Source organism: Vanellus vanellus, assembly GCF_965231255.1.
Source record: "Vanellus vanellus genome assembly, chromosome: 3".
Lineage (NCBI taxonomy): Eukaryota > Metazoa > Chordata > Aves > Charadriiformes > Charadriidae > Vanellus > Vanellus vanellus.
Window position 1 is genome coordinate 12,707,144 of NC_138907.1, and position 24,406 is coordinate 12,731,549.

Sequence of the window (24,406 nt, forward strand, 5' to 3'; positions counted from 1 at the left end):
TCTCCTGGGACAAAAGGCCTCGAAGCTACAATCAAATGAATACCGAGCTACAGCACCAACACTGCTTTTGAATCGTGGGGCTGGAGTACAAATCCGCCTTTAGGCTTCTACGTCTGATGTTGACATAAAGCAATTTTGCCCAGGAAAGACAAAATGGAAGCGCTAGTCATCAATAAACCTTCTTAAAACTAGTTTCCCCTCAGTTTTTTGAACTAGGCCTTCAGGGTTTTTTATGTTGTACTACCAAATTCTGCTAGTTACATCACTAAAACATGCAAATAAAGCACAACAGACTACTCTCAGCCATTATGCAATCAAGCATCTTTTAATATTTCTATTGACAAACATTGTAAGCATAACCAGAGTGAACAGTATATACTTGTCTGTCCAGTAAGAGACTTGAGCCACTGAACTACTGGTTCAAGGAGAACTATCGGCATTCCAATTTCATTTTCAGTTGAGCCACAGGATGCTGAAGTGATCACAGACTAGGACGTGTTCCTATAGTGCCAAATTCTAATCAAAACTCATATTGTGCGTTAGTAGCCAAGGCAGAGGCAAACAATTATTCTGCATCGTACGCAACTAGTATTGAACAGACAAAATTTGGTCAACAAACTAGTTTTTCTTCTTTAATAATCTTTTTTGCTAATAACTCAATAGGCACAACAGTACCAGTAAGCGTATGAACTTCAAAATGCACAATTGCCACAGACAGTTGACTTGAATACAGTAATAGTGTTTGGTAGCAGACTTAGAGACGACTTTTAGATTCTTCCACTCTTAAATGACTTTGTATTTCCTTGTCACCTAGTCATGCACTGGAGAGGAATTGCACGGCAGTCTCCTTCTCTTCAGTTAACTCCTTAGCAGTCAGATTCATCTTCTCACGAGAAAAATCATTAATAGGAAGACCCTCAACAAACTTCCAGGTCTTGTCCTGTTTGAAAACAAATAAAAAGCCCCTCCATGTAAGAACAAGCTTCATCCAGTCTGCACAAAGGAAACTTTGCAGCTTAAGAAAAAGGGTTTACGGCCTCAAAAAACCACATCAGGCAGAAGTTAATTTTGACTTCAGATCAAGAATACAACCAGAACGAGCTAGTCATGTCAGATTCTACTTGTCTATCAGTACTTATTTGGCAACTACTACAAAATTAATAATGGTCCCCTCTGAATGACTGCTAAAATCCCCACGTCCCAGCAACAGCAGTCCTGTACTAAAAGCACTGCTGTTAACAAGCCCATGTAAGAGTTTAGCTAGGTCTTGCCGAAGATACTTGGATTTAAACATGGTCTAGTTACCTTGATCACAACAGGGAATGAATATAGCAAGTCTTCAGGAACACCATAAGAATTGCCATCAGAAATTACTCCCATGGAAACAAATTCCCCCTGAAGATAGAAAAGTAAGGGATAAATGTATTTTTCACTGCTAGAAGCAAGCAAAATTTTAACTTCCAATATACTGCACCTCCTGTGATACACTGTATTCCAGAAAAGGACAGATTCTTCACCCTCACCACACATACACACTTGAGGTCAAAGACACTGGCAAGTAATCAAAGCGTTAGGCAAATAAGCACTTACTCAAGAGCAATATCTTACCGCTGGAGTGCCAAACCAGATGTCCCGCACATGATCGCAGATAGCTTTGGCAGCTGACATCGCACTGGACAGCTTCCTGGCCTTAATAACGGCTGCTCCACGTTGCTGAACAGTCTGCAATTAGGAGAAACCCTTAAGTTGTAAAGTTTAAAATCACGGCTTGGTCTAAATGCTGTTAGTAAACACTATGAGGAAAGATAGCCTTACAAAAGTTATTTAATTTCATTGGTCAAGACACAGTTCTATCCTTAAACAAACATGGTATACAATACAGAAATACAATCTGGAAGAGTTTTGCCAACACAAGAACATAACGCAATACTTCAGGGGCTGGGTCATCTCTTTGTACCTGCTTTACTGCTAGCAGCTCACTAGCTTCTCTCATACCAACCAGACATTTCAAGTTTTTACCACCAAGAGACTTCATGTACACCAACAGTAACAGATTTCTCAGTGCAACACTGGGAATTAAGGTGTTTTGCTGAATACCAACATGAACTACTTGCCGATCTCAACCCTACAATATGTAATCCATAAAATTAATTTAATTCCTGAAGACAGCTGAACTTACTGCCCTATACGCAATTTACATTTAGAAATTTTGTACTTAAGAGTTGCACTTCTTAGAATTAGAATAGCTTCTTAAGCCTTGCTTTTTTTTTTTTTTTCTAAGTTTTGGTAGGGCTCTATGCCAACCAGACTCCAGTCTAGAAAGAAAGAATTATGGGATCTCCTTATCTTAGACAAAGCATTCTAGCACAGACCAGCATTACAAAGGCTAAACGAATATCCTTGGCCATGTAAGATACAGCAGGATGAAGGGCAAGGACAGGTTTCTGCTTACACTCTGGCTCATGAACTTTGCTTGCCAGCATACAATTATTTATTCTGTAGCAACAAGCATGAACTGGTATAAGCTATACCCAAAACCCAGATAGGACAGAGCACATCACAGGACGAAACACACTCTCAGTCCCAAACTAAAGGTGCCTTGGCTAAGATACAGTACCTGGCTGTCAGCATGCCAGAAACACTGCAATACCAAGCAAAGTGCAGCTACTCGGAATCTTGTTCATCAGGGCCTTTAGTAATCCTGTTTCACAGGCATTTAGGTAGCCTGTGCTCTTGATCAATTAATACCATTATTTTGTTTTACTACCCTACATTATTTATTATTATCCTACATTAAAATATTTGCAGGTGTTTTCTAGATTGTTCAAAAACGCTGCTGACGAGGCCACAGAGTTAGATTTGGAAAGTGTGCATGTGTATGCATGTGCAGGGGGAGGGCTGTTGGGCTTTTTTTGGTGGGTGGGGAGCAGCAAATGAAAGATCATTCCGATTCATCTACAACGATGCCCCAAAAGGTCACCATAGTTAACTGTTAATGGTGCTTGCATGCCAGATGAGCTGCGCCTAAGGTATGATCAAAATTATTTTTGTTATTAGCATTCCAAATGGCTTTTTCTGGTAGTATTTATGTAAGTTTCATAATGCCTTAGATTTTTCAAAAGCAAATAACCAATAGAAACAAGTGACCTGAAGGTGACTTATTCTAGTGAGATAGGAAGAGCTGCTCTGCTCAGTCATTTATATAGTTCACAATTTCACATGAGGTTAGGAGAAAGTAGAAGCACAGAACAACCATTAAAAACAAAACAAAAAAAAAAACCAAACCAAACAAGATCTTACCAGGATAAAGTCTCCCTTCAGCCAGCTGTCGTCTTTTATAGCTTCATAAACTCCAACTTCCTTTCCTTTCACATTTACCTTCGCATGGGTAACATCTGGATATTGAGTGGAGGAGTGGTTGCCCCAGATGATGACATTCTTCACATCATTAGCAGTCACACCAAGTTTCAGAGCAATCTAATCAGAAATTAAAGACGACCATTGCATTAACTTCAGCTTCTTGATGCACAGGCTTCTTTGAAAGCATTGCTCTGCTTGCATTTAGCAGAGACAACAGAAAGCATTCTACTTTGAGTAGGCCCTTCTTACCTGAGATTTAGCTCTGTTGTGATCCAAACGAGTTAAGCAGCTGAAGTTTTCCTTTGGTATTGATGGGGCTGACTTTGATGCAATCAGGCAGTTAGTATTTGCTGGATTCCCAACTACCACAACCTAAAAACCAAAAAGGTGAAAGGGAATGTGGAAAGATGAAATTATTTCTGCAAAAAAACTCCCTCAAGTGAAACACATGACTTTACCTTCAAAGAAATTAGAAACTTTAACTTTTTTATGGATTTCGCCCGTGCTACTAGACTCAGGGACAACACGATACATACACACTAGTCAGCTCACATGAATTCACTGTCACCTTTTAAATGGTTCCTGGACTGGCTGCCACTGCTCTGTATAATTGCTTTATAATTAAGAAAGGCAGAACAGTTACTTATCTCAATGTTCATAAGCAGTTAGAAGTAAAATATTGCCTGAACTTAGATCAATTTTTTACTAAGGAAAACTGATTTTTATTCATCCTTCATCTACTAATGTTCTTCAAATGATTAACGTCAAGCTCCGTATACTCTCAATCACACAAGCTAATCTGCAAACCTCCATTTGTGTTTCCCCTTTTGAAAGCAAGTTCAGTGAATTTTCCATTACTCTGCAATAGTTACATTGATAGTTTTTATTCCAACTATATAAAGAAGCAAACAAGTCTTCAGAAGCAGTAGGAAGTTCATCAGCAGAGGAAGTAGACATTAAAAAGTCAGTTACAAAGCACAGTCAGAGTCTGGGTCTGAGATTAAGAGCAGTAGGAGAGCAGCCACATGATCCCATTAACTGTGCTGAAGGAATCTGAGAGAGAACAATTAAAAGCTTCCAACGCTCCAAAGACCAAGATGCAAACAACCTAAATAAAGCCAATTTTTTGTGCAACTGTAATTCCATATTGATAGCGAAGTTAAGGGTCATTATGTTAAAGCCACAGATGGATATGAAGTAGACAGCTGCGTGTAGATAATTTAGTTCTCCCAGAGAAGAGAGATAACAAGCAGAAGATGGCTTTTTTTTTATATAGATTTTTTTTTTTTTTTTTTTAGAATTGGTGGTAACGAGTTCAGACTATGTGTGGAATACAGCAATACAATGTAAGACTTACCTTTTTCACCAAACAAATTAAGGACCAAATCATCTACCTATTTAACATACTATATCTCATCTAACCTTGACTGTGGTGTATTTTTCAGGGCGTAAGGAAAGGAATGCCTGCACTGAAAAGGCTCCTTTTTACGCAAGATCATTCTACAATGTATTTAAATCTCTACATAACTCAGAGAGTTAACGTTTTAAAATTCAGTTTCTGTATTCACCTTGACAGTCTTTTTGGCATATTTGTCCAAGGCTGCACCCTGAGACTTGAAAATTTTCGCATTTGCTTGGAGTAAATCCTTCCTCTCCATGCCCTCTTTCCTTGGCATAGAACCAACCAGAATTGCTATGTCAAGGTCTTTGAAAGCAACTTCCTCCTTGTCTGTTGGAATGACCTCTAAAAACATGAAAGGGAGGGGAGGGGAAATATGAGATAGATAAATACTAATGCAAAGTGTTAATGGGAATATTCTTTGGTTCATAAATAGTATACAATATGATCTGACAACACCACCATCCCCTTCCAAAAATACACATATTGTAAGTTGGCCCTAACTCCACAGATTAAATACTTGGCACTAAACAGTTTACATATACAAATATTTATCTAAAGCTTTAGATATCAATCCTGGAAACACAGGAGAAAGCTATGTAAAAAGATAACTTTCATGTCTCTATCTAAATATATATACATATGCACATATGTTGTTCTTCACTTTTACAAAAAATTTTTAGCAGCAAGTACTAACACAAATGAACTTTTCCTTTCCCTTAAATAATTTAAACCGAAGAAGGTTTGATTTGTACAGGTATAAGAGGCAGTAGCTACATGAGCTACATGCCTTTTTTTTTTTTTTTTAACTTGATCCCTTTCTTCTGCTTGTTTAAACTATCAGAACTTAACTGGTTTACACCACTTGGTGAGAGATTTTTCAGTTTGTGTCTTTATGCAGAAGTCTAGTCTTTAGTCATCTTTCTAAAGACTATTTTTTTTTAATTTAGTAAAGGCATCTAAGCTTATCTAAAGATTCAATGTTATTGAATACAATGCATAGACACACAAGTATCTGACAATTTGTTGTACATGCTGACAACCCAGGATTAGAGGATGTAAATCAAACCCCAGGTATTTGTGGAATCAAATCTTAACACAAAACTCATTTGATGGCTTTATTCCTATCTTACAGCCTAAGTTAATCTTCCACAAAATATAAAACCAAGAAAGGATCATCTAGTATTTTCTTCTGCTTAACTTCCTGCCAGCTACAGGAACTCATAAATGCAATAGTTGTGCTAGAACATGTTGTCAGTGTAAGAAAGATTTCTTTTGGTCACCTCTCAGCAGCGGTAGAGCACAGTCCTGTAGCTCCATCACTATACCGTCCAACACCGTCATCACAGGGGTGATATCCAGCAGCACAAGAACAAGAGGCTGTAAAGAAAGAAATGGTTTAGTGCAAGTCAGGTGTAATCTGTTTTCAAAATTAATTTGTCTTGTTACCTCCTAGAAACTGCTATCTTGTGCAAGACTTAAAAAATCCATTTACAGAAAACTGAAAAACTTCAGCACGGCCAACAACTGAAAGCTTGTGTAATGGACTCATTTTCACCACTTAAAGAATAAATTAATTGCATATTGATAAACCATTCCGAGTGTCCACAAGAAAACAAGTCTCAGGGGCTGCAGTTCAGACATCAGCTTATTCATTACTGCACAGCAGAGAGAAGTGGTAATTCAGTGTAGGAGTTACCTGATCTTTGCCAAAGACATCTCCCTTGGCAATGCTGTAGAGCAGCGAGTAAGCAATCTGCCCAGCAGCTCCAGTCACCAGGACTCTGATAGGTTCACCCTGCAAGAAAGATATGGAGACTTACCCACAGCTATACAGTGCACACTTACGCCATCTGAGAGTGGTAAAAAAATTAACAGTTACTACAGTAATGAGGTTTCATTATTTAACCTGGATGAAAACGCGTGCCTAAATATGGATCAGGGCCAGCTCCTGGGATCATACTGTCGTTCTGCTAGAACCACCAGGAATTTCCCTACCGGCTTTTACAGAAACAGACCACAGTTGCAAAAATATCCCTAAGAATTGCTCCTGGAAAAGCTTCCAAAACACCAGGAATTTTAATCTTTGTATTAAAAAACTTTGTATCCCTTTTAACAATGCTGCCTTTTTAGCATAAGGCATTACAATATGTACCCACTCATTAGGTTACCCATTCAAACTTACTAGAGAAGTTTTACAAGGTGCCACGCTTCACCAGTTTTCATATTCTTTCAATTTTGAGGACTGTTTCCATTAAGCATTTTGAATACTTACCTGCAACTACTTATTGAATGCCACAAACCAAGGAATCTAGTGGACTTAAAACTACTGCCTCCCTAAACTGTTATACAGCAATTTAACAAATCCACAGACAAAAGCTATATTATGGAAAAACATAGACATTAGTATCCATAACACAACCGCCCATTGTCAAACTGACCAGAAACTCCAAAAGACTGGAAGAAGACTGCCAACACGTTGCTATATCGCAAATAAATAATGGTGGGGAGAAGCTTACCCTATAGCAAAAGTCCATTTTGTTAAGCAGAACTAGGCCTTGGGGAACTCCAGGGTAGGACTTAATATTGAAAAGGTAAAACATTCCAAAGGACATTCATAAGCCAGTATTTTGCAAGCATGGGTTTTGTATCTCCTTTTTTACCTAAAGGCAGTAGTGCTGGGGCAGATTATGCTAGGACACGAACAAGCAGACTCTAACCAGCCTGCTGGAATCCGATGCCCAGTTTTTCAAATAATTAAAAGATTATCATGTGAATTATGGAGAAAAGATCTTCCATATTCAATTATGTCTGAAGTGATTTAATCGCATACTGGGCTACATTATGAAAAGTGTAGCTTGCAGAGCAAAGGCAGGCATTTTGCTTAGGTTGCAGATGGAATACTGAGTCCAGTTTTGGGACCCTGAGTTTTAGAGGGATGTTGAAAAACTAAAGAGGGTCCAGGCAAACATTACTCAGCTGGCTGGGGCCCAGAGTTCATCGTGTCCTATAAGATGAGGCTGAGGGAGCTGGGCATAGTCTGGAAAGGTGGAGGGCAAGGAGTGCTCTAACAGCAGCCTACTACGACTTCGAGGAAGGTTATAAAAATAACGCTGCCAAACACCTCCCAGTAGTGGCAGATAGCAGAACATGGGGCAACGGCTACAAATCAAGAGAAAAATTATTGATTGGGGTGGTACTGCTGCACTGGAACAGGGTACCCAGAGAGTCAGTGCAACCTTCAACCTTGGTGGCTTTGAAGATCCAGATGAAAAAACATGTATGACTTGATTTAGCAGTGGCAAAAGCCTTGCTATCAGCCTGGACTGGACAACCTCCAGACTCGGAGCAAGAAAGTGGTCAGGCTGGATGACCTCTAGAGATCCTTTCCAACCAAAATTCCCTGTCATCGATATTTATAGGAAAACCATTTTGGGATTTGAGCATATTCTCTCTGCAGAAGTGACCAGCCAAGCACAGCTGCATCAAGCCAGCATTAGATAACTATAAAGATGAGGCCACCTACCCCATTTTACCACATACTGGATAAAATGGGAGCATAAGTGATGAAGTTAAACTACTGAACTTGCAGATTTAGACCTCGATATGATTTTGCCTTCATTATTGCAATGATTCTTTAAATATTTGGTTAAATGGCTACTGGTTATGGTGTTGAACTGCATTATTTTCTTTTGAACCTGTCCTACTGTGAGTCTCATCCCTCAAACCTCATCAGAACTCCATGAGGAGGGGGAAGGAGAGAAGACAATCAATTATTGCTGTTTTAAATCTCAAAACTAGATTGGGTACACTATTCTTGAGTAGGGAAGTTATACTGTCCAAATGTACCATAATGTCTGGATGATGGGCAGCACAGATTAAGACGCATATTATATTTTAAAGCCAACTTTTCAGCGTGTTTTTAAGGAGAATCTACATTTTATTTACATAAAGGGAACCACAAACACTCTTTTAAGACAGCTAATCATATTAGTTAGCAAAATAAGCACTGGAAAATTACTGTGCTGCAAAACCTTGGCCTGGCAAAATCCCATATCAGCAGCATATAAAAAGTAATCCCGTGCTAAGCATGCTACTCCAGAATTCACACAGATAACAGCAGAACACGTTTTCTTTGAATTACATGGTATCTGAAATCAATTGTGAATCGATTTCTGAATTTCTAGTGAACAAAGATTTTAAGAAGTTAGGCTCTTTCTCCTTTGCAACCTGTGAGCCAATCTAAAGTTGTGTTAGAAAAAGGGGAAAGTCAACAAGGATTTTTTCCACTATATGCACTTTATACACTAATCTGTATAAAATGTCAATGTCAATCTTTCCACTAGCATTATGGTGAGTATTTAGCATAACAAGAGGACAGGGAAGGAGTGGAAGATAAAAAGTCAAGAGGCAGGACAATGTTTGTTGGGGTTTTTTTTGGTTTTGTGAGTTTTGGGGTTTTTTTTTGTTGTTTTTTTTTTTTTTTTTTTTTTTTACTAAGACAGACTTAACCTTGTTTAAAAAAAAAAAAAAAAAATCCTTCAGTCATTACTCGGCTCCATCCTCTCAAAAAAATTATGTTTGCTTACTACAATTCTTCCTGTTCTTCCCCCATTTTGGGCTGCAGGAGGGAGGAAGAAACATAAGCTAAAATAAACTGAGGCGTACCGCCTACTTGTTTTCTTCTCTCCGAGCCCTCAGTACTTTGGATTCACATACAAGCTTCCCCTGAACCCCCTTGCCCCTGTACTAATTGCAAGCAATTAGTATCAAAGAATTTTTCATGCTCTCTCTTTATTCCAGGGGTTAGATTAACAAGCCCCAAAAGTTGTGCTTCTTAACAAATAGAGTTAACTTTATTTGGAAAACTTACATCATGTATAAAAATCGCTATCGTTTTACATCCTGGAAAACTTACATCATGTATAAAAATCGCTATCGTTGAGCATTTGAGGCTACTTTTGGAGGTTGGATGTTTAGAGAAATTAGTAGCTCCCCAATGGAAGCTGTAGGCTCCACAGATTCATGTTCAGGCACTTTAATCCATGACTTGGCTCCTGCACTGGGCTTCAATAAGAATACTTTCATGCTGTGGTAACTACGGAGGTGACCTTTACTCACTCTCAGGTATACAAGAGCTAGAGGACAAATTAAATAACATCTAAAACTATTTAGTTTCAAAGCCTTCCCCACTTCACATACAGCCTATGTATATATAGTTAAAAAGTTTCAGGAAACTGACATTAATAAAGGTAATGATAAAAAGGAAAAAAAAAAAAGTGAACATTGCATTCCCAGATACCCTCCTATCTCTACTTCACCAAACATGTAGAATTTCTACCCCTCCTAAATTATGACAGATAAAAGTAGAGCTTCCAATATCAAATGAGGAAGCTGTGGGCTTAATGCCCTCCCCCCCTGCACACACTCTGGTTTAATAACTCAGTGCTTGTTATCTCTGTGATTACCAATGATACTAGTAGACCTAAAATATTACTGCCATACATGAAAATAGCACTACGCTGCAAAACTGATTCAGGAGGTTACAAAGGTAAGTAAGAGTGTAATATGAAATAACCCACAGTCTATCAAATGTAGAAACAAGAAAAGCTATGTCCTGTCTACACAAGTGATGGACTTTGCATTACTAATTACAGTTATAAAAGACTTCTATAAACATTACTGCTGATAGACTTAGCTTTTTGTAAAATATCAGCAGCCTAACATTATTCCTGAATACTAAAGCCAACTAAGCTATCCCACCTTGCTTGACAGGAATGCTTCAGGCATTAAATTAAACTGTATCTTCTCAGAAACTTTCCCTTCACTCTTCCCTCTTTAGAGCAGGGTTGCAGTGACAATAAATGCATTTGGAAAAGTGGTAGAAACTATAAGCAAGACAGCTGTGCACTTTAGCAGCTCCTGCAGCACTGTGGTTCATAGACTGGATTCCAAAAGAATTCTTTCCTTAAGAAATGACCTTGAGACAGGTGCCCTCAAAAGCATTTTCCATTTCATTTAGCTAATAGCAGTTGCATCAGTAGACACGCAATTTTGTTTGAGAAGTCTAAAACCTTTGCCCAACATCAAATGCATAATTAGAATAGTGAAAGTAAGATAAAAAACAGTGGCATTCTAAAAAGTCTGGGCATCAAAGTAAGTTTCAAACAGCAGTTCTCCTGGAGACCAGCAAATTCACAGCAGTCAACGTTTTGAAAGCTTTCAAGTGCAAACTAAAATTTGCTGCCTTGTGGTCGCTCCTGAGAAGCCTTATTTTAAATAGAAATAAGAGTGGAGAGTTCGGACAGTCAAGGTTTACAGATTTCAGTATTTTTTAGCTTATAGCTGAAATAACAAGCCACACTTCAGAGCGCACAAGCATCTCGTCTGTAGCAAGGTACCAAAAGAAAAGGCTTGAATAACAGGGTATAACTAGGAAAGCACAGAGATTTTTCATTATTACAAAGGAAAGCAAGGTCTCTGTGCAAGCTTGTGTTTGTGCTTACATATATATGTGCCATAGAAAAGCAAAGCACTCCAGTTCACCTGTGTAACCTCAAGACAAAGCTAGAAGGACACCTTGACAATTCGCAGAGCCTACACAAACATCTGGATTTCTGACAGCAAGCAGGGATGAAACAAGAGAGGAGAACATTTTACCAAGACCTCCCCTTGAGCTAACACAGAATTGCGCCCAAAACCTTTAATGAAATGAAGGAGTCGGCATTCCCCTCTCCTCCAAGGCAATGCCGCCAACCACCGGGCTCAGCGAGGCACCAGCTTTAGGAAAAAGCGCGATTAAACCGCTCGAAGGGCCAGCATCAGGCCGGGGAGGCTCGCTCCTGCTAGGCCGACACTGCAGGAGCCGCCACCGAACACCCTCCGACACCCCTCGCCCCCGCCCCCCCCCCCCAAATCCTCGGGCCAGAAGAAGGTCACCCCGGCGCGGCCTCCGTGAGGGCTGAGACCTTCAAGTCACCCCTACGGGGCCGCCCGGTGAGGAAGAGAAGGAAGGCGGGGGGTAGCCGGCGCCATTTCGCAGCCTCCTCCTCCTCCTCCTCCTCCATCCTCCTCCTCCTGACGGGAGCCCCTGCCCCAACCGCCCCGACCGGGGGTGGGTCGGGGGGGAAGGGCTCAGCCCGCCGCCCCAAGAGAGCACCGTTCCGTCCCTCCCCCCGGCGGCTCAGGGAGCGGTACCGACCATGGCTGAGAAGAGCGGCAGGTCCGGCAGCCTCGGGGGGGTCACCTCTACAGCGCGACTGGAGCCGCGACAGCGCCGCGCTGACCTACCGCGCGGGGGCAGGGGGGTAGGAGCGGAGCGCGCCTGCCCCCGCGCGGCCTCCCGGGAACTGTAGTCCCGGCTCCCACTGCCGCGCGGCAGAGCGCGAAATAAGAACTACAACTCCCAGCGTGCCTCGGAACAGGAGCGCCTCGCCCCCGGGTGCGATTGGCCCCATTCATAGAAGCGCAGAGCAGGTCGGCTGGACAGCAGGGGGCGCCCTTCTCTTGCGCATGCGTTCAGGGCGAGGAGGGCTGGGGCGGGGGTTGCGGCAGCGCGGGCTTTTCTCTTTGCGCATGCGCCAGGACGTTGCGCGCCTCCGAGTGCTGTGCGGGGGCAGCGGGGCGCATGCGCACGGCGAGAGGTGGTGGCGGCAGCAGCGTGGCGGCGGCTGCGCGTGCGCAGGTGGCGGCGCTTCGGTGGTTGCTAGGTGACGGGGGGGGGCGGAAGGGAGTTTTGGGAGGCGGGGGGGAGACCTCGGGAGTGGTGGCGGTGCTCGGTGTTTCCCTGCCCCCGGTATCGCCCGCCCGGTTTCCTGGGAGCTCTCGGTGGGTTCGGGTGCGGGCATGCTGGTGGGGCTGGGCCGTTTGCGGGCGCTACCTGCCTTACCGGCGGTGCGCGGCCTGTTGGGCCTCTCAGTGAGTGGCGGGGGGCGGGCATGGAGCTCCTCTCCTCAGGCCGGGCGCTGTGAGGGCGGGAAGCTTTCTCTTTGCCTCCTCAGCGCCCGGCATTCCCTCAGGCCCAGCCGCCCCCGGGGAAGGTCTGTTGGCTGCGGCACCTTTCTTTCGGCCCCTAAGGAGGAGCTGCCGGGTTATACTTACCCCCCTCACAAAATCCTGTCAGTTTCTGCTTGGCCGCGTCCTTTGCCTTACTGAGAGCTTACCTGTGCCATTCTGCGGGTAAAACGGTGTTAAACTAGGGATCTGTTGTGGAAAAATAAAACTCTTAATTTAGTTGTATTTTGGATTGTTGACCGAAGTAAACTTTTTCGGTCTGTGTCTAAAGCGAGGCTGATATTGGCATAAATACATCAGCAAAAACCCCATTGATTCTTGAACTGTGTTTTTATGCTATAAAAGAGAGTCTCGGATGGCACCGTTGATTATTTTTTTCCACAGATCCTGAGAGGTCTCCTTATTGGACAAATTCTGTAATTTAGTTAAGTCTTCAGTGAAATCTCCCTTGTCCAAATATTTTTCTGCAGGATTAGTTTTAAATCTTACTCTAGTTCTTACAGTTGATTGTATTATTTATTTTTTAAACAACCTAAGCAGCATGTGCACAATTATACAATTTCTTCTTCAGTCCTCAGACAGAAATAAGAAGTTACTCCTTTAAGGCAGTGGGTGTAAAATGTAAATATTTATGCTCATCATGCAAAGTGTTCTCATTTTAGGAGTCTTGTTGCTGAGTGTGCTCATGCCACAACTCAAAACTTCCTGTGGCTTGAACAAGTCTTTAGCTGAACCTCTGACAGCTTCTGCCACGCAGAAAACTGCAGTGTCAGAGTTGAAAAAGTACAGTCGTGCTTGTGTTACTTTAAATGTCAGTCTATACTGATTTATATCAGTTAATAACCCTACATTTTTAATATGAATTAAGACTGTACCCAAGTTCCCTTCTGGGGATGAATTTGAAAGAAAAATAGCTGCAAGCAAAGCTGAGGTCTGGCATGCTGTGAAATGTAGAGAAGCTTGGTGAGTAGAAGGGAGCTTGTTTTCCAGTCAGATTATTCCAAGAGTGTCCTAAGATGCTTTGCCCTAGTGACTGTAACCTTTTCCGCACCCAGATGTTGTACAGACTTAATTAAGACTATTTAAGTTTATTTAAGATTTCAATATACACAAAACCTGATGTGGATCTGCATAAGGTAATTTCCACTCCGCATGATCGGTTCAATTCAAATTGACTCCTTATCAATTTTCAGCTAAATCAATGTTAGCATGCTGTAAACTGATTTGTGTGTATCAGCATAGCAAATTATATTGTTTTAGTGGATTTCAGTTAAGCTAATCGAACTTTCTTCTGTAGGTAAGGCTCCATTTTAATTCTTGGTCCTTTTTTGCCCAGGCTTGTGCTCCTTGAATTATTTGTTCTTTAAGATAACATGTCTTGTGTTAAAAGTGTTATGTAATGAATACGGTGCACAGCCATGTGTAAATGGTTTTTTTGTTTGTCAGAGACATGTATATCACTTTATTTTAAATCTATTCCCAGTATAATTAGTCCAAGATAGAGTTAAATTGGTCTAAGACTGTCTGCACTGCCTTTTGTGTTGATTTAACTAGATACGTTAAAGTTTCGCCTTGTACGAATGTGGTGTAATTTTTAAAGTTAGTGAAACTTAACAATTCTATTTCCGTCTTACTTGGGTTAAATTTTTTTTCTACTTGTTAAGCTTTAATACCTTCCAAGCAAAATGTAGATGTACAAAAATAGATGAGAGGAGCTTTTATCTCCCCATCTGGTTTTTACAACTCCTTTTCCTGGTGTTTTTCAGTTTTTAAAATATATCCTTTGCTTCTGGATAGAAACCTTTCTGGTATTGTAGGAAGTGGTGGATCTGGTAGTGTTTCTCGTGCTGTTAAATCATGCTACAGTCTTCAGAATGTTGTCACTGTAGGAATCTACAAACATACAGTGTTCGAATTTCTGCAAACCAATCTTCCAAATCTGTGCTCTTTATCTTCAGGAAGTGTGGTGTATTTGGCTTATTTTTGCTGATTTATTAGTCTTACCACTTTTTCAAAGTTTTGGATATTTTCATTCTAAATTTAATGCTGTTTTTCCTCTCAGCTTTGTCAGTCTTTGGATTTCCTCCAGTTTGTTATTGTCTCATAATTTTCTTGCCAATTTTGCATCTTCTGTTGCCAATATTTTTTTGAGATCATAAGGTGTTGGTGTGATTTTTTTTAATATTCTTTAATGTTTTATTAGTACCTGTCTTTTGCGTAGCGCGAAATTGTAACATGCAAAAGAAGTAATGGAAATTTAGTGTGCATGTGGATTGGGCTCTCAGCTAATTCTTGAAATACATTTTACAGTTTTTGCAATCAAAAGATATTGAAATACTTGGAAATTGGTGTAATTAAACAATACACTTAATACTCAAGATGTTTTGATCTCCATTTTATGGGGATTAAGTATTATTTTTCAAGGCAACTAGTAGTTTTGAAGGGTAGTCTGCCAGAATTCACTCTTTTTTTATATATTTTAAAATGAATTATTCTCTGTTAACAGCTGGCTGTGTTCTTTAACTGTATTTTGGATGGGATTTTCTTTTTCTTCATTGCCATCTATAAAAATTGATGAATTTTTTTAGGTAAGTTTTTACACTTAATTTTCAATAGTTTGTGAAGTTACCTTTTTATCGTCTCCATGTATAATAGTTTTTCTCTTATCTCATGCATTTACTTACAATTTTTAATACAAACACGTCTCTTGTAGCTAAGCCTGTGTGATCTAATTAACGTTTAAAATATTTAAGACTATGTAAAAAAAAATTAACTATATAATGGCCGGATTCAATCCTAGAAATAATAGTAGAATTGGAATAGTTTTGGTAGCCTCTTCTGGGTTCTGATCCGAGGGAGTAATAATCATAATAAGGGATTTTTCATAAAAAAAATCAAATACTATTTTTAAAAGTGAGAAATCTGTAATAGACTTTAAAAATTGTAAAGACGTGGATATAAGCAAGAACAATTACAATCTTAGTCTAGAAAACAAAAATAGATACATTTTCATTAAGAATTTATATTTTTATAGATTTTTTTTTTTGTATTCCTAGTGTTAATGTCCAAAACTGATTTTTCACTGTTAATTTCTAAACTTCAGTTATGTGATACTGCATAGGCACTAAATTATATGAAGAAACTTGTGTATCTCAAAATTCTGGTTATAAGTCTTAAATTTCTTGCTGTGGTTCAGAAAACTTTCTTTCTTAAAGAGAAATTTTACCTTCTACGGGACTGGTTTCATTTTATCCGATGGCTTCATTTTTACTTCTTAATAGTTTAGTTGGGTTTTTAAATAATTAGAGGTAATTAGTGATTCATTAATTGCTTCTACAACCTTTAGTATGTATTTAATCGGTAGATAGGATGCCATAAAACATTCTGTACTCATGTGCCTACTGACTATGAAGAGACACAAATTATGTATCGCATGCTTGTAATATGTATTAGTACTCCTTACGAACTATTAATGAGTCAAATCTTAATAAAAATTGGGATCTTAATAAAAATTGGGATCTTTTTTGTTTCTTATTTCTGAATAGGTTAATAGTACAAACGCCTGTTGTACTTTTGCCAGGGGACGCTGTGACAGTTAAGGCCTCCTTTGCTGGAGGTAGATCTCAGGTGCTTGGACTGATGCTCGTAGGCCTCCGGTGCCTGGCGCGCAGTTCAGATATTGCAGGGCTCCCTCACTGACCAGGGTTGCAGTAGCACAGTGGCTTGATAATAGCAACCCCACTGTAGACCAAACTGAGAGGTTCTGGAAGATCTATTATTGTCTACCATCTGTGAAACATTTTTTGGAGGATTTTCTTCTCGCAGTTCTTAGAAGTACAGGGTATAGAGAATGCCTGTTAAAAAAAAACAAATCAAAACAACCAAAACGCATGTGCGTGCACACACACACACACAAAGACTTTGTTATATTGGCTGTAAATTCAGAAAAGTTGATCTCTGAATTATTACAAAGGGAACAGAAGAATTGTGTTCCTGGTGTATGAGAAATAGTCTTGCTGAATTCTCTCTTACTTGAACACAAATCTGTCTTTTTCTTGGTTGAACAGACACTTTGTGACAACGGGTGGATTTTTCTACTCACTAATGTCAGTGTGTGCAGGAGGTCAATTGTGACTTGTAGCTTCTGAGTGAATTAGGTACTTCTTCCCATGGTAGGTGAACTGACGTGGTAGAGGTTTTTGCAAATGCTTGGGAGATGGGAAATGGAAGAAGGGTAGGAGTAAAAGCATCCTTTGCAAACAGGAGAATGGCATGAGTATGACTGAAAGTGCTTTTCTGTATTTGCTGTCTGGCCATTCTGATAAGCGGGTTTCCAGATCGTAAAACTTAAATGTACATTTGTAATGAAAACTGCCAGTCTGTAATCTGGACATCATTGATTCAATTAGTTAACTATTTGAAACACTTGCATTAAAGTACATTTTTCCATGCGGACTATGTGAAAGTAATAAAGCAATTTCCTTGGGAAATGTGACTTCCCAATTAAAACGCAACAAGAAGAATGTTAGATTAGGGATTAATGTAAAAATAATGTAACCTATTCACTGATTGCAAGAAATAGTACATTTCCTTGGTCCATTTGATTTTTGGAGTATTATGAAATTGTTGTATTGATAAGGTGGTTTTCCAAGGTATATGCATTGCATTGCTTCTTTCTGATAAATTTGAATGAAGGTCGTCCCAGCCTGTTTTAATATGTTCCTGTTCAGTAAAACTAGCAGGTTAATGCATTAACTGTAAGCATACAAGCAATTGAAAATCTGATTTTATATGAACATTTAAAGATTATCCTGGTCCTGTGGAATAGCTTCTTCATTCCCTTTCCTCTTGTTTTATAAAACCTAGTAAAAGTGTTGATGTGTTTTAAACCCCAACAGAAGAGGTAGGTTGGTATTCTAAGGAAGAAATTATCTGTGTAACAATTCAAATTCTCCAAAATCAAATCTTGTAATGAATTAACTTAAGATTACAACAATATTAAAAAAAAAAACCAAAACAAAACAACAACCCCCAAACCCAAAAACTAGACTTAAACATTAAGCTGATGTCCTTGTAAGTTTTTAAAATGAAGTAAGCTTTTTGTGAAGTGGCAAAACAGCGACTATTGAAAGGGCATATTTGCTTTCTCTGTAAAATGACTCTTTTGCACTCGTTCATGATAACTTGATAATCAAGGAATAACTTTTGGTACGAGAAGTTACAAGCCATAATGATTACTTTCTGTTTTTTTAGACTCACTGCAGGTGAGTGAATCCATCTGCTTCCTTTATCGGTCCTTTCCCTGTCAGAATGACTGATGGATGCTCTTCCATTCCAAACCTGTCACATAATTACTAGTGCTGTTCTCATGAAGGTTATTTATATGAATTTTGATCACACAGCTTGCTTAAAATATTACAGCTTGTTTTACAATATCCATTTGTATTTTTTTGTGTATTTTCACAGAACTAAGTTGTTAATAGCTGCCATTATACAGATTGGACTTTTCTTCCTTTTTTTTCTCCCACATATTGAATGATATTGTAAAGAAAATATCCATAGCAATAGCTGGGGAGGGCGAATAATGTCTTATGATGTTGACTTTTTAAAGTTAATTGTTTAAAAAATAACTCTTTACAGAAGGGAAATACTGATAATTTTTTATCATAATGACATTATTCATATGTGAAACATAATTTTTAAAACATGATATTATCAGTAATAAGCTTAAGAGCAAACTAAACACTTTGTTTCCTGTATGGAAGTTTTTCTGCTGCTTCATAGATTCATTTTGGTATCTGGCCAGCTTTTGGAACCTTATCCAAATTGATTTTTAAGCAGCAGCAGAGTCTGTGGATGGCTTTAGTGTTGCTTATAGTACTGTCCATATTCAGTGTTTTTAATGATCGTTGAGGAAGGAAAGAAGAAATTGTATTTATTCATTCTGCGCAGGTAAACACAAGTCCTCAATTTCTGCAAATGCTTGTATTCAATCAGTAATTCTAAGGCTAAAATGTCCCTGTCTCTTAAAAAAAGCATAGGCCCATGAATCCAGCTGTGTGGAGTCTATTGGCCATACCCATGCTACATAACTTTGAGTTTCCTGCAGCTCCAAAGCATGCATATACATACTTTTGCTGTTTTGTTGACACCCTGAACTGAAAAAAGGTTTGTGTTGGAATCCATGAGAATGGTTTTCTTACAGCCCGAGATGGAGGATCAATGTTTAAAACTTTTGAGCACGTCGTGAAGGCATTTGAGATGCCTTACCTGGCTGGGATGGTGTTGAGGAATTACTTCATTTGAACTCACGGTAGTCATACTGTCTGAATCAGTGTTCCAAGCTGCTTTGAGGGGTCTTGGCCGGCTTCCTGTAGGAGAGCACCAAGGAATGAGTCTGCATGTGCCCAGTATGAATGATAAGGGAACCATGGCCAAGGAACAAAATTGGGAGTGTTACCACTTACCTGGTGGACACAAATGATGGAAAAGAAAGTAGCTGCATCTTTGAATGAAGGAGGCTTCTCCATGAAGTAATCAGGCAAAGGGAATCATGATTATAGTTAGTCTTTTACTGGTTTGTTTCTAGAATGATATGACTATGCCTTTTTGTTAGGTTTAATTTGCAGGTCCTTACCTGTATTGAGTAACCATGGTAATGCACTAACACATGTATGGTGGAAAGGTTGGATCTTAATTGGATAAAAGCCTTTTGAATATTTTGGGTCCTATTGGCAAGGTGCTACTCTTGACTATATAGTAGAATATATACTTTTAATATAGGCAAAACCACATACATTTATTTCAGGACAAGTAATCCCATTTATTTACAATAATGGGCCAGATACTGTTTTTTCAAGTTGCCCGCTGTCTGACTTAGGAGAGTATTTCTATGAAATGGCCTTTTCCTTTTATAGCTGTCTGACATACAGGGTCTAGCCTCAGTGTATTAGTCAAGGGAGCTAGAAATACACCACAGTTAAATTATGGGTTTGTATCTCCAGGTGGTGCTTGAATTCATGGTTGAAGACTGTAGAAATTAATTTTGCTAAAGCAAGAAACAACAGGACATTAAGCTACTATGCCAGCTTTAGATGTATGCTTCAAATATTTTTTGCTGCTCAGCATTATTCAGTAATCTTTAACTCAAATTGCAGGAAATATTTGAAATTCCATTCTAACAATATCCAACAGAGAATATTAAAGAAGCATTAAATTTCAAATGCCTGAGGGAAAATGTTCTCTTGCAACACCGTGGGCATTTGGATCTCACTAGTATATGCAGTATTATAGTCTAATATTATGCTTTACTTGGTCTAAAATGAAAGCCCAATTTTAATTCTATCTCGAAAAACTTGGCATACTGCAGTGCAAAATAATTTATTTGAATGTTGTTTTTTAATACATTGCAACTAAGTTTAAAGCTTCCTCATATAAAACTCCCACTATGGCTTTTTGTAATCTGACTCTTTCATTAAAACTTCAAATATACTCCCAAAGACTTATCTCAGTGCTTTCATTGCTAATTTACAAGTTATAAGATCCCAAAGTTACTGCAGAAGTTTTTCTTATTCTATGCAATTTTTCTCTTAAGACAAAACTTTAGAGCATCTTTGTAAATATATAAACCACCAAAACAGAGGATGAATACACTCTTAAGAGACAGGTAATATGCAAATACAAAATGAGGTTTAATGATATATTTACCCAATTCTGGTCTGGTTCATTTGGCAAACCCACTAGTGAACTTAACTCAAAAAAGTGCTGATTAAACCCTTATGTTTTTATAACCTGTATATCCTGTACTTGATAGCAAAGCTATTTCAGAAGTGAGTCCCCAGCTTACAAGATTCTGGGGAAAGAGCAGAAGAGTATTTCTAAAAGGTTTGGAAAATCCCTAGCACGAATGTATTTCTCACCATATGATTAAGCATCTCAGTATTTGGCAGAGCCAGGGCAAGTGGTATGTTTCTGTTGGAAAATTAAGATCTTTAGAGAAATAGCAGGATTTTTTTCCACCTGTAGCTGACTTGTTTCCCTGTTTGCACTTTTGACTGATGTAGACAGAGTAGTGGCCAGGCAAATGTCGATATTGTGGTATTTCATACCTGCTTAGAGTTTCACAAGAAGCTGTTTTTTTAACAATAGTGGGCCAGTTGCCTGTGAAATTGTGACTTGCCTGCCAAATCAGGTTGGGGGTGGGGGGAACATGATTGGAAGACTTAAAAACTGCAGAGAGAATTTGAAAGAACAGCATACTCCAGATGGTTTAACATGTACTATAAATGCAATTTAATAAATGGTTTTGTCTTTCATCATGTGGATATGAGGACTATGAGTAAAGGTATACATGTATATCATGCATACATTAAGTATTTGTACCATGTAGCCATGTGGGACATACCTTAGTGGAATTTCATTAACCATATCATTAGTTTAACTGCAATGCAGGACCCGGTTGTTGCCAAGTTAATGCCACTGATTTCGGTAATGAAAGCTAGTGGACTATCGCTGTCCTACTGCAAGATTTGCTGTCACTGCTGGGAACTCCACTGTAGTACTGGTGGACACCAGCTTGCCTGCTGAGGGCCACTCCTGGGCTCTGGATTACCACATAGCTTTTAATGGGAGCTGAAACCTAGCAGAGGTTGATAGGCTGACTGTTTTTCCATCGTAGTTGGTCTCAGGCAGTTCAAACTTCTGAGCGAGTAGGTGCGACATTGACTTGCAGATGCAGTTGTCATTTTATAAAGTCTGAGAGATAATGATCTATTTGAATGCATCTCCTAGAATGCAAGAATATCCATCCACCTTGGGGTAACAGTGCCATCTTGTTGTGTAATTTTTGGTCATAAATGACCAAACTCTTAAGAAATGCGCTTTTAAAGAACATTTGGCATTTTTGGAGGACAATTAGTTGGTTTTGTGAACGTTGAGCCTGTCTTCATTGAGAAATAGAAGGCTTGTAAAATGCATTAGAAATATGTGTTGAAAAAATAAGTCTATATGGACTTCAAAATCAGTCTTATTACATGACTTTTTCGCAATTTCATTGTCATAAAAAATTTGTTTAATTATATTTCTTTGATAATGCTTAGATTAAGTGACTGTTCCTTAAATAAGAGTTTGAAGAAAACCAGAAGCAAATGTAAAGTTTAATGTGCTATTGTACGAAGCTATTTCCACTCTTTCTTACCTGAGCTGGGTATTTCTGTAGATGCTTCCTAATCCACTGTTTGGCCACTTTTTGTTCTGATAACTTGTCCAGATGCAGTGAATGTAATGCAGTGACTTGTAACTTCCTCTCTCTTATGCAGAAAGGCTGAGAGACCTGGCTCTGTTCAGCCTGGAGAAGAGAAAACTGAAGACTGAGAGCAGATCTCATCAATGCTTATCAATATCTAAAGGGTGGGCAAGAGGATGGGGCCAGACTCTTTTCTGTAGTGCCCAGTGACAGGATAAGGGGCAACAGGCACAAACTGGAACAAGGGAAATCTGGATGCGGCCATCCAGCCAGTTCCTTGTCCATGGAGTGGTCCATCCACCAAATCCATATCTCTCCAATTTAGAGGCAAAGATGTTGTGTGGGACCATGTGAAAGGCCTTAGAGAAGCCAAGGTAGATGACATCAGTTGCTCTTCCCTTGTCCACCAACGCAGTCGCTCTATCGTAGAAGGCCACCAGGTTCACCAGGCACGATTTGCCCTTGGTGAAGCCCTGTTGGCTGTCTCTAATCACCCCCCTGCCATCCATATGCCTTGATATAGCTTCCAGGAAGATCTTTTCCGGGATCTTGTGGAGCAACAAGGTGGGGTAGTCACACAAAACAGAACAGGGACTCAGCAACTCCTGTGACAGTATACACGTGAGGAAGCAGACATGTTTGTTAAGTGTTGATAATTTTTAGATACTGAAAGAGTTCCTTAGTAAATGTAATGAATGCATTCAAATTGAAACAGAATTCTTAATGAGGTGATGTCAGTGAGTGGGGTGCAGCTTGTCACAGAAGTTATTAGCTCAGAACATTCATTAACACTCTGGTGGCCAAAGTTCCATCCCTGTTAAGAGCGCTGGTAGCTTCGTTACTGTTTCAGCTGGCTGCAAAGGTCTCTTCATGTGGAATTCAGTGTAAAATTGGTACCGGAAAACTTGTAACGCTGTCATTCTTGTGTTCAAATACAAAATTCAGACAGATAAGGAAACAGTGGTGTTGGTGGCAGTTTCATTTGAGTAAATACTTAGGTAGTAAGCAGACCTTAGTCCTCAGGGGACTATTTGATTTCAGAATAACTTGATTACTTGACATTTCATAAAAGGGCAAATTAAATATTTAGATTCCATAAAGATCTAGCTGGACTAGCTTCTTTGGCATCTGTCAGTGATGATGTTTGACTTTATCACCTTTCTTCTTTTGCTAGTTTTTTTGCTTTGCTTTATTTTCTGGTATAAATTTTTATATGTGATATTAGGAAACCTCCAAAGTGGCTTTTTCTGTCTCTGCTTTGCAATATATCAAGTTGTATCCCTATTCAGTACACGGCTTAATAAAGTAGCTGCGCTGCTTTCATGCTTGTTTTCTGAACCCAATTGGCAAAACTTTATATCAGTGCAACACATTAAATTCCAGTGCGGAGTTGAACTTCACTGCAGTGATCACCAATCGTTTTGTGCACGATGTGCCAGTGGTTGAGCATTCCTTGAAAAGCAGCCTCTCTAATATGCTGCTTATAACATCAGTGAATAAATGCCAACTTCGGCTATCGGTGTTACTTTAAAATATGTGCTGTGCTGAGGTTATTAGTCCCTCTGAATCCACAGACAGGAGAGTGCAGATGTGGCATAGAGCTGCAGGAGTGGCCCACCTGTGTTGATGCTGCTGCTTAGTTTTCAGAAGATGTCATGCTGTGAATTTTAAAACTCCCTAATCATGGATGAACGGCAGTAAATGTCATTTTGTAATTGGGGCCATGCAAGTTAGTTAATCTAGGTTTATTTCTAACTTAATTTTTCAAAAATCTCTTTGCTGGGATCAAAGAAACATTATTCTCATGAAAGGAAATAATGCAATATTTGCTGAATGGGGCAAGTAAGCAGAAGAATGAAAATTCTGCATCTTTTTCCTCATGTATGTAACAATTGTCATCTATTTCATGGATTAGTGTGAAGATTATGCTGTTGGCCTTCTGCTGAAAAGTAAAGGAATAATGATAATGGTGAAAATATTCCTGCTTCCCTTAACAGCAGCCACGACTTTAATTTGAGCAAGCCTAACTCAGACAAAGATTTTGGGAGAAGAAATCCACAGAGAAAAGTGTTAAGGCCCCTAATATTGTATCAGCCATAAAAAAAAAACTTTTGTAAAATAAAGGTTTGTGTAAAAAACAGAAATTACTCAAGTCTGCTTCTGCCAGCTGAAGCCAGTTACTGCTTTTGTTTTGCACTGCCAATGTGGAAGATTAAACTTGTGTGGATGAGTTAATTTAATCATATCTTTTACAGCTGGGGAAATGGAAAGAGCCAAATGTTGCAGCAATCTGGAATGGTCTGTCACAGCTCTCATTTGAGAGATCTTTCCAAATTGCTCCCAATTAATGTGTTTTTCAGCAATGTCCTTAATGAGTGATAAATCCTGGG

At 39.3% G+C, this 24,406-nt stretch overlaps 1 protein-coding gene across 1 annotated transcript; it reads right to left on the minus strand.

The window, feature by feature from the left end:
• Positions 1-306: 306 nt before the first annotated feature.
• Positions 307-12,048, minus strand: MDH1 (malate dehydrogenase 1). Its single transcript, XM_082480994.1, has 9 exons — positions 11,961-12,048; positions 6,459-6,557; positions 6,043-6,139; positions 4,929-5,104; positions 3,610-3,732; positions 3,301-3,477; positions 1,609-1,722; positions 1,306-1,395; positions 307-940 (listed from the first exon to the last, which is right to left on the minus strand). Exons 1-9 carry the CDS (start codon positions 11,961-11,963, stop codon positions 815-817), a joined length of 1,005 nt encoding a protein of 334 aa, XP_082337120.1. The 5' UTR covers positions 11,964-12,048; the 3' UTR covers positions 307-814.
• Between the last annotated feature and the right edge of the window lie 12,358 nt (positions 12,049-24,406).